Source organism: Talpa occidentalis, unplaced genomic scaffold (genome assembly GCF_014898055.3).
Source record: "Talpa occidentalis isolate TD23 unplaced genomic scaffold, MPIMG_talOcc4v2.1 talOcc4.16, whole genome shotgun sequence".
NCBI classification, from domain to species: domain Eukaryota; kingdom Metazoa; phylum Chordata; class Mammalia; order Eulipotyphla; family Talpidae; genus Talpa; species Talpa occidentalis.
In genome coordinates this window covers 76,621,773-76,632,510 of record NW_023601653.1, presented here as the reverse complement: position 1 = coordinate 76,632,510, position 10,738 = coordinate 76,621,773, and the positions used below count along the sequence as shown (strand labels likewise).

At 56.1% G+C, this 10,738-nt stretch overlaps 1 protein-coding gene across 2 annotated transcripts; it reads left to right on the top strand.

The window, feature by feature from the left end:
• The first annotated feature begins 1,505 nt into the window (after positions 1–1,505).
• Positions 1,506–10,722, top strand: MCRS1 (microspherule protein 1). 2 transcript variants are annotated; one of them, XM_037514681.2, is made up of 15 exons: positions 1,506–1,617; positions 2,821–2,940; positions 3,444–3,582; positions 3,952–4,090; positions 4,681–4,839; positions 4,997–5,106; positions 6,015–6,123; positions 6,412–6,550; positions 8,676–8,751; positions 9,092–9,120; positions 9,218–9,310; positions 9,509–9,591; positions 9,768–9,855; positions 10,086–10,213; positions 10,306–10,722. In XM_037514681.2, the coding sequence occupies exons 2-15, from the start codon at positions 2,931–2,933 to the stop codon at positions 10,390–10,392; spliced, it is 1,389 nt and encodes a 462-aa protein (XP_037370578.1). In that variant the 5' UTR covers positions 1,506–1,617; positions 2,821–2,930; the 3' UTR covers positions 10,393–10,722. The 2 variants fall into 2 exon arrangements, with proteins under 2 accessions (XP_037370578.1, XP_037370580.1); XM_037514683.2 differs by lacking the exon at positions 1,506–1,617 and adding an exon at positions 1,625–1,710.
• The last annotated feature ends 16 nt before the right edge of the window (positions 10,723–10,738 follow it).

Genomic DNA, 10,738 nt, shown 5'->3' with positions numbered 1-10,738 from the left:
CTCACTTGGATTGCTGCAATGGTCTCATAGTTGATCTCTCTGCTTCCTCTCTTACCCACTAAACTTCTCAAGCAGCCAGAGGGGTCATTTAAAAAAATAAAATCAGGGGCCTCCCTGGTGGCGCAAGGTTTAAGACGCAGCACTATGGAGCTGTCTGAGCCACTGAAGCACGAGTTCAATCCCCTGCCAGGGAGGTGACCCACATGGCACTGCAGACATCTCCTGTCTCGACCGCTGCTCCCCTCAGCAGTGTATTTCAGTCAATCCGCCTTTTCTGTTCCCCACTCTCTCTGGTGAATCCTCTCCCCCTCCACACACACACCTCTGGCCTGTACCCCAGTTCTTGTATGCATAAACAAATCTTTAAAAAAAAATAAAATCATATCACAGAAGGGCTGTGTTTATAATCCTTGAAGAACTTTCCAATGCACATGAATGAATGTCAAAAGCAGACCAGGAACGACCAGGGCTAAAATGATCTGCCCCTGGTGACCTCTTCTCTCTCTTTTTTAATCACTCTGCTCCAGCTAGATTGGACTCCCTTCTGCTCCTCAAACTCATCAAATTCACCAAATTCTTTTTAGCTTTGGAGCTCGCTGCCTCCTCTGACTAGGTCATCTTACCCCACTCCTGAACCCCTCGGCGATGATCAGATGTTCTGCACTTGAAACCTCCACGGTGGCCGTAGCTGCTGACCAGCTTTGGAATCGGACCTTCCTTATTTTGAGCTGAGGTATGTTTCTCTCGGGCTCTTATAATCTAGTAGCCCTCCAAGGAAACAAAGCAAATAAAACCATCCTTTAGAAGGCAATCTTCTTGGTTTTCTCCAATTTCTACCTTTTTCTGTAGGCTTTGTTCTCCAAGCCAAATCCCCTCCAGGGCACCTCCTCGGGCCTCCTCTCTCTCAACCTCCAGAGGCCGACAACTGCTCCAGCAGTCCGGGGGGAAGGACTGACAAACCCAGCGGGCAGTGCTGCTCCCAGGGCCTCGACCTTGTAAGAACGCGCCCCCCCACGCCCCCCCCCGCGCCTCTCCGTCGGCTCCTTAGACGTCAGCCCCCCCTCGCCCCCCCCCACACCTCTCGGCTGGAGCGAGCTCCTCCACAGCGGCTACCGGGCCCGACCGTGACACACCACAGCTTTTCTAAAGCCGCGGGTGGACCCCAACACCGCACAACTGGTTCTGGGACCCACCCAGGACCCAACATCTCGCGGGAATGCCAGGGGGCACCCCAGCCGGCGCCCCCGCCCCCCTCGGGCGGGACCCCCCCCCCGCCCGAGTCGCTCACCTCGCCCGCTGGGTGTCGCCCCTCAGCCTATCCCGTCCCGCCTTCCCTGAAATCACTCCCTCCAGCCGGGTAACCCCCCGCCCCCCGGGGCCCACGGTCCCCGCCGCGGTGCCCCAGTTGGGAAAGCCTGGAATCCCCGTCGTCAGCGCGGCCCGGACACCCACGAGGCGCGGCCACGCCCCCCGCGCACGCGCCGGGCGAACCGGAAGGGCTTGCGCAGCCCCTAGTTCGTGGGCCCGGAAGTAGACGTACCTCACGGAAGCTGGGTTTGGCCCTGCGGCTGCTGCCGTCGCCGCGGAAAAATTGTTGGAGCTGGCAGTCCAGGAATGGTGAGACCTCGCGGTTCGCCTCTGAGGGTTCTTGAGCGGAGTTGGGGGTGAAACGGAGTTTCCCGGAGTGCCACCGGGGACGACGCCCCCCAGGTATAGGGCCCCGCCCCGGTAGCGCCCCGAAAATCTGCGCATGCGTGGGCCGTCCCGGGCTAGAAGCGGGTCCGAGCTGTGACGCATGCGCAAAGGCTCCTTGCCGAAGGTGGGGTGAGAATTGGCCTGGGAGTTGGCCTCCCCTCACTTTCCACCGCCGTCAGCCCTTGCGGCTTGAATGAAACCTGCAGGAGCGTCGTGACTCTCTCGGTGCTTGCCTTTGAGTTGCAGGGCTACATCCTTATTCCTATTCCGAGCCCCTGAAACAGACCTGGACTAACCCCCCTCCTTGGGTGTGCACTGGGGTGGTGGGGGTGGCGACGGGTGGAGGGCCGGGAAGGAAGGCGCTGCAGACCCTGCCTCTGCCCACAGAATCGGGCGCCCTCTACCCCGATGTCGAAACTCCTAGCCACGACGTCCTGTGGAGCGCCGCGACGGCACACCTGGGGACAGGGCCTGAATGCTGGAGAGCAGGGCAGAAGGGGCGGGACCCGCTACCGACGCGCCCCCAAAGAGTCCCAGTACTTGAGTTCACCCGCGATTGGGAGCGTCCCCTCTTCCCCCCAACACACACACACACACACAGGCGGTTGATATTAATGCAGTTCCCAAACTGCAAATTGTAGTTTCCATGAGCTACCACCCACAGATTCTTCAGCTAAAGCTGCAAATGGGAAAAGGCGAGATGGACTTGTTGGAGTTCCATCTCCCTTTCCTTTTCTCCACCTTGGCCTGGGAGAGGGATGTTGATGCTGCTGAGCCAGTGACAGGCCAACAGAAAAAAAAGTGAGCCAAAAGTCCCTTATTTTTGTTAGCATATAGTCAAGGCCCTTAATCCAGGGGCTATGCATAGAATTAGAAAGGTCCCTGTACCTCCTACAGTAGCATGTGACTTACATTTTTCTGGAATCCCCAGGTTTGATCATATTCTCAAAGATGTCAGTGACCTTTAAAAGGCTACTGGTTTGTCAGGGTCACATCTGTAGAATGGAGCCTTCTGTCTTTTTTCTCCTGTGTCTTCCCTAGCTTATGGGATGTTGGAGGCCTGTTCTGGTATAAGGCTGACCGGTTAGAATCCTGAACCTCAGGGACCCTCATTTTCCTTTGCAGAATCTCCTCTCAGCCTCTAACCTCGCCTGGTCAGAATCCTTGGATGAGCCTGTAGGACCCTTCTTCCTAGCCTTGTGGTTTGGAACCTGTGGTTGTGGCATTGTAAGAGGATGGACAAAGGTATGAGCTTGGGCAGCTCCCCAAACTCTCAGGTGTTGAGTATCTGCTGATTCTGCCTGTGCTGGCTCTATCGCACGTGTCTTTTGGTCCTAGCTGGGCGTGATTGTCACCTTCCCCTGGGCCAGCATTACCCTTGTACCTCTCGGCAAAAGCCACAATTGACTGACTTGCTATTGAGCTACCACACTTTGACATCACTGCATTTTGATGGCAGAGGGAGCTATTGCCCCCAGAGCCCTGAGTCACCATCAGCAGTCTGACCTGAGCATGACATATGGCACTGGGAAAACTGCCCAGCATGGAAGGTCAGGCCAGGTCTGAGCCCAGATGGGAGCTGAATGGTCAAGAATCTCCCACCTTAAAGCTTTAAGTGTCAAGGAAGTAGGGAAGGGGCCATGAGGGCTAGCAGGGGGAAGAGGGACTGAGAAGGGATCCCATACACAGAAGCTCGGGGCTCTGCTAGAAACTTAAGAAGTCTAAGTTCACTGTTTCTTTTTTCCTAGATTCTCAGGGGCTGCTAGATTCATCCCTGATGGCATCAGGCACTGCCAGCCGCTCAGAGGATGAAGAATCACTGGCAGGGCAGAAACGGGCCTCCTCCCAGGCCTTGGGTACCATCCCTAAACGGAGAAGCTCCTCAAGGTAGTAAGGATTTGGAGGGCCAGAGACTGGGCAGGGGCACTAGGTGCTGCACGCCTTCACCCCTGTAGGAAGTGGCTCCCTGATCCCCTCTGGGGGCCAAAGCATTTGCAGAACCTTGTACTTTTCCTGTCCCTACCAAATCCCTCCCTGTGGCCCTGAGGGCAAGGGAGTGAAATCTTAGATCTTTGATGTGAAACCTTCGTGGTGTTGTAATGCTCTTGAACGGTGGAGTCACGCAGTTCCACGCTCATCCTCTGAACCAGAGCAATGAGCACCCTGCTGGGAACTGCTCTTTTAGAGGTTGGATGCAAATGTGAGTGGGCACTAGGGAGGGGGCAAGGAGTGCTCTCTGGGTTGTGTTCTCCACAGATTCATCAAAAGGAAGAAGTTTGATGATGAGCTGGTGGAGAGCAGCCTGGCTAAGTCCTCCACCCGGGCAAAGGGCGCCAGTGGAGTGGAACCAGGGCGCTGTTCAGGGAGTGAACCATCCTCCAGTGAGAAGAAGAAGGTGAGTGACTGGGAGCTGAGGGGCGGGAGCCCATGATAGATTTCGTGCTTCCCACAGCACTTGTCAGCTGGCTTGAGCTCTGCAGAGGAGGCTTATGAGAGGACCAAGCTGCCCCCAGCCCCAACCTCAGATGCCTCTCTCCTGGGAACCCATCTTTCCCTACTCTCCCTTTCTTGCTGCACCCCCCTACCCTGTCATTGCATCCTGTATCACATTCTGTGTGGGAGGCATGGAGCTTGCATCTATTCTGGGAGCAGACAGCCTGTTCCCAGCATTGCTGGGTGTAAAAATAACCCCCAGGTGGCATTGATCTGGCCCCAGACACTGTACCAGCAAGAGTGTTTTCCTGGTATTCCTCCCCACCCACCCTCCACTCCAGTTGGGGGTGCCACCAGCAAAAAGTAGACCCCATATGGTCAAGGACTATGTAGAATTATTTTGGTGGGGGCGGGTATTAGAAAGCTGAGCTTCTGCTTGTGCTGCTTATTACTGGGTTGGGCTGGGGCCTCCACTCGGTTCATAAAACTCAGGACCTGAAGCCTCAGCTGCCCTGATGCTGGCTTTCAGCTCTGTTCCTGTCCTCTGCACAGGTGTCTAAGGCCCCCAGCACTCCTGTGCCTCCCAGCCCAGCCCCAGCTCCGGGACTCACCAAGCGGGTGAAGAAAAGCAAACAGCCACTGCAGGTGACCAAGGATCTGGGCCGCTGGAAGCCTGCGGATGACCTCCTGCTCATCAATGCTGTGTTGCAGGTTTTGTGTTCCCCTTCTTCCCCCAACCTCTAGTTTGCAAACTCCCCTCCCCCTCTCCCCCCCCCCAGCCTCGGTTCGGCCAGTAGTGTCAGTGGGTGGCAGGGGAAGGGTTCTTCCTAGCTGTAAGGCTGCACCAAATCCCTGTGGGACCTTGCAGACCAATGACCTGACATCCGTCCACCTGGGTGTGAAGTTCAGCTGCCGCTTCACCCTTCGTGAAGTCCAGGAGCGCTGGTATGCTCTGCTGTACGATCCTGTCATCTCCAAGTGAGTAGGGCTGCCGCCAACAGCAAGGAGGTACTGGGGACCCCAGAATTTGGCTCCTGGAGCAGAGAGAATTGCGGTGGAGCTCCTGGGGCCTTGCATCCTGGGATAATATTAAGACCTACCAGGCTTTGGAGAAAAACTTCCCACTGCCAGCCCTGCTAATCCGGGCTTAATGCCAGAAATAAAGTAATCTGGAAGCCCAGGAAGTAGCATGGTAGAAAATACCCGGATGGGTGGCAGGAGCCTTGGTTCCACCACTGTATACATTGTGGTTTGGGGAAGGTCAACTCCTAACCTTTTTATATCATCTCCTACAACTTCTTCCTCCATAAGAAAAAATACTGAGGCCCCTCCAGCTCCAACGGCCTAAGCGCCAAGTACCAATGCACACACAGTGCACACACTTCCTCCCCAGTCACTTCTTTTAATATCGGAGTTTGGATGTTCAACACCCATCTCCTACTCCTCAGCCCCGGGCACCACTTAAGCATTAGCCACAGCCCTGATTGACCAGGAAATGGGCAGGGCTCAGCTTGGGGAAGAGGAGGTGGTCAGTGGCTAGTGGGTGGCAGCTTTGGCCAAGGAAGAAGGAAGGTCAGGGTTCGGGGGGCAGGGGAGCAGCAGCTGGTCTCAGGATCTCCCTCTGGCTTGGGTCTCTCAGGGACTGTGCCTTTAAGTTTCTTCCTGGGGTTCAACCCAGCAACCTATTTCCCGAGCGGTCTGTTCGTGCTCATGACAAACCCATGAGATCAAACATCATCAAAAGCCTCGGGCTTTTCCTACTGAGGGCCTGGTCTCTAGTTCTGGATCTCAGAGGCCTGCAGGTTTGGACGAAGCAAGAACTCCATATTGCTTAACGTCCTCCGTTTGTCCCTGCCCTGACCTGTGCCTCTACCCGCCACCTCCAGGCTGGCCTGTCAGGCCATGAGACAGCTGCACCCAGAAGCCATTGCCACCATCCAGAGCAAGGCCCTGTTTAGCAAGACAGAGGAGCAGCTGCTGAGCAAAGTGGGATCGGTAAGGCTTAGGGCTGGTAAGATTGAGGGACCGGGCAGGATAGGAGCTGGACCACCTAGAAAACTGATGGGGGCAACTCCACCATCTGGAAACATGCCCATGCAGGCGCTCACACATCTGCAGGGAACTTGATGGACAGGGTCTTCAGGGTCTTCAGGACTGGCTCTCTGGGCAACGGTAGCTATCTTCTTCCAGCTACTGGGGGAGACTGGGACAGGGACTGGAGAGGTAAGGTAGAGGTGGTAGTGAGAAAACCCTCACTGAAACCTCAAGCTTCTTGCCCTCCAGGCCAGCCAGCCCACCTTGGAGACCTTCCAGGACCTGCTGCATAGACACCCTGATGCCTTCTATCTGGCCCGTACTGCTAAGACTCTGCAGACCCACTGGCAGCTCATGAAGCAGTATTACCTGCTGGAGGACCAGACAGGTACCTGACCCCGGAGCTGACAGAATGGGCGTGTGTGACGTGCAGTGGTCTGGGCCTCAGGTGCCCTGGAACAGATCCCTCAGCAGCCCCTGGTGTCTTGTTCACTTGATTTGCAATGAAAATCCCTTCTAGAGGGCAAAAAAGGAGCTGAAATGGGCATAAGCTTCATGGTAAGAGAAGCCAAATTGCCTGGAGTCCTGAGGAAAAAGTCTACCGTAACTGGGCATTACCACGTCTTATTTTTCCCTTTGACATTTTATCATTACATAAATGATATGTTAACATCTTCGTGAATAGCGTTCAGACCTGAGTAAAATGTGACCGTCCCCTCCACGGCTACCCTTCTTTATTGTGGAGATAACGACTGTAGCGATAACGACCAATTTTTTGACCCTCTCTGCTCCTTCCCTCCCTCCGGTTCCTTCCCACCACCTCACTCCCACCAGGCGGGCAGCGCTGTCTGCTCTGGAGGACTTCCCTTGGGGACTTCCTGCCCAGTCTGTCTGTCTGCCTCCTTCCCTGGAGGCCACAGTGCTCGCTGATTCCTCAACAAAACTCACTCTCTAGTAACAAACATTTAGCAAAGCTGTCTGGTTAAACTGGAGGAAGCACCTCAGTTGGGCTGGGGTTCAGGGTCGGCTTTCATAGTACCTCACACGGCTTTCACTTCCTGCAAGTTGCTGCCTTTACCTCTTATACAGATTTTTACAGTTCTGAAAAGGAAGCTTTAGTCATGCCTTTCACCTTACTCCCTGGGCCTGCCCCTTCTGATTATATTATGATTATATTACTATGAACGGATTCCAGGAAACCTGCTTGTCAGGGAGCACCCCGTCTGTCCTTCCCAGGGATCTCCGAATTTCGTGTCACTAATTCTGCAGCTTCCAAATCACTGCTGCTTCCTCAGGCTCAGAGGAAAGAGGAATGGCCTCTGGATAAAGTTTACTTTGGCTCCTATAACTAGTTCCCTTGTTGCCATTTTGAAAGTTATTTTGTAAAAACCTATTTGTTGCTTAAAGCTTTAATTTTTCTTTTCATGAGTCCTCTTATGTGGGTGGATTTCTCCTTTGCTGCTCGGAGCTGAGAGACTCTAGGAACAGGGAGTGTACATTGCTGGGTGTCAAATCAGTTGACTGTTAAATGGGTGCAGTTGCAGGCAGCACTGTCAGGAAGAGGGTTAGTAGGAGTGACCGCCCTAGTCCCGTCTCCCCACGCTGTCTGACTAAAGGAGGCAGGGTGGGGGTGGGCATTTATGATTCCTCTGCAGCCCAGCTCAGCTCCCTGGCAGGCAGTGAGGACACCTCAAGTGTGGTCCAGCTCCTCAACCAACCATTCCCCAGCCTCTAGCTTGGGGGAGCTGCTGCTGAGCAGACACTGCCGTCCTGGGAACATCTGGCCTTAAGGCAGAAGTTCCCAGATCTTTGGAGCCCTAACCCCTGTTACATTGTGACCAGGATAAAACTAGAAAACTTTCATGAAACAATAATTACTCTCATGGACTCTGATATTAATCATCACATTTTATTCCTTTTCTTTGGGGAAAAAATTAATTTCATGACCCATTAACACATCATAACTCACATTTTGAAAAGCACTGGTTTAAGGTGGGACAGCGCCCTTCCAACTCTCTAAGTGGGACTTGACTGGTGAGTGCCTCGTAGCCCCTCACTGAGTGTGGCAGAAAATGTTTGGGGGCCTGTTATGTGGCAGGAGATGCATAGTGGATTTGTAAACAGGAAAGCAGGGCTTCTCCTGGCTCTCCTAAATTAGAGTCACAGTTGAACGCTCCCTCCCGCTGCCGCCTCTGTAAAGTAGAGCTAACACAGGGCCGCCCCTGCCATGCCCAAGGCTGAGAGCACACCCCGAAACACCTACACAAAAGGGCAACTTTTGTCTCCTCCTTTCTCTTAGCACCCCTTCTGTCTTTGGCTCCCCCATGAATGCTTTATGCCAAATTAGTGTGCAGCCTGATCTGGCACGCGCTCCGATACTGTATTGTGAGAACTTTCACGAACAGCATGAGGGTGCTCACCTGGACTCTGTCTCTAGAGTGTCCTCTCAGTAGCTTCTGCTCACCAGCTTGGAGTAGGAGCGCTGGCGCTGACCCTCCCTGTCTTTTGTTCAGTGCAGCCACTACCCAAGGGGGACCAAGTGCTGAACTTCTCTGATGCAGAAGACCTGATCGATGACAGCAAGCTCAAGTGAGTGGCAGGAGGCCCTCCCGGGACCGAGCTCTGCCCCAGCCACCTGGGCCCACCTGTCCTGCCGCAGCAGGCAGTCAGCCCTGACTCCGCTTCAGTTGTCGCTGCGGGTGCCTGCTTGTCTGCGTTCTCCCCCGACCCCACACCCTCACCCTGCTGTGCCTTGGCCCTGCCCCCACACCAGCCCCGGGGAAGGAGGCCAGGCCAAGGCCAGAGGACCAGCCTGCCGGGCCACTTAGCTACAGGGGCTCGGGGAACCCTTAATAAGCCAGGTTGTACCTGATGGGGGTGGCCGGTGAGCTGGAAGCGGAGCCTGAGTCTTCCTCTGCTTGCCCCCCAGGGACATGCGAGATGAGGTCCTGGAACACGGTGAGTGTACCCCAGTAGGGACGCTGAAGTGGGGGGAGCTCCCGCTGGGCCAGAGGAGGCCAGTGCAAGATGGCCTTCCCACTGCACCTCACCCTAGAGCTGACGGTGGCTGACCGGCGCCAGAAGCGAGAGATTCGGCAGCTGGAACAGGAGCTGCATAAGTGGCAGGTGCTCGTAGACAGCATCACAGGTGAGAGGCCGGTGAGCAGCAGGGGTGCTGAGAGACCCGTTGGCCAGGCGTCCACCCCCTGAGCCCCGGCGAGTGCCTGGCTGAGTGCACCCTCCTCGGGCCGCTGCCTCCTTGCCCTCAGTAGCCCCGGTGCTGACTCCCTTCTGTCTGCCGGTGGCGCTGAGGGGTGGCTCTTTCCTGCCCCTGCCCCTCCCCCAGGCATGAGCTCTCCGGACTTTGACAACCAGACGCTGGCCGTCCTGCGGGGCCGCATGGTGCGGTACCTGATGCGCTCCAGAGAAGTAAGGCGGTGGGGGCGCGCCCCTGCCTGTCCTCCTCCCGCCCCGCCCCCTTCCTGAGTTTCCCTCGCCGCCAGTCTCCCCTCACTGCCCTCTCTGCATCTGTCCCCGACTCCTCCTCTCTCCCCGACCTGTGTGGACGCTCCTCCGGCCCGCCCTCACCTGCCGCATTTCCCCAGATCACCCTGGGCAGAGCCACCAAGGACAACCAGATTGACGTGGACCTGTCCCTGGAGGGGCCGGCCTGGAAGATCTCGCGGAAGCAAGGTACCAGCAGGAGGCAGCGCCAGGCCGCCCCTTCGGCCTTGTGCTTCCACGGGACCCTTCACGGAGCTGCTGGGCCCGAGGAGCTCACATTTCAGGATCTCCAACTTGGGTATCCTGGGCTCCTTCTAGCCTGTCCCCAGGAAGCAGAGAGGGTACCTGGGGGCTTCGGGGCGTCAGGCTGTCTTCTGCCCCTCCTCTTCCCAGCATCTCCTGCCGCTGTCTCCCCACAGGCGTCATCAAGCTGAAAAACAACGGTGATTTCTTCATTGCCAATGAGGGCCGGCGGCCCATCTACATCGATGGGCGGCCTGTGCTGTGTGGCTCTAAGTGGCGCCTCAGCAACAACTCCGTGGTGGAGGTGAGCTGGGAGGGGGCTGGGAAGGCCGGGATGGGACCCAGGGGCGCCTCGTCCATCCCACCTCCGTCCTGAGCGTCTCTCCTCCCTCCCAGATTGCCAGCCTGCGGTTCGTCTTCCTCATCAACCAGGACCTCATCGCCCTTATCCGGGCAGAGGCTGCCAAGATCACTCCACAGTGAGGAGTGGCGACGGGACCCACGGACTCTCTCTGGCCTGTTTCCCCTGCCAGTCCAGCCCCTGTGAGCTGGGAACTCGAGCTACTGGAAAAATTAGAGTGGGCAGTGGAAACCCAGCTGCTGCCCACTGATCCGAGCCTCTGGCAAGAGGGTGGGGCTGGCCCTGGGGAAACCTGGCTGCTGGGGCCCTCCAGCTTCCTTAGGGCCAGAGCCCCTCCCTCTGCGCTCTGCAGACCACCCTCCCTCTTCCTCCAAAGGTCCACTTCCACCCTTGTCTCCAGTGGATTGGCTTCAGACTTTTATTATTTTTCTTTTGTAAATAAAAAGCACTGAGTTCCAAAGTAGTTCC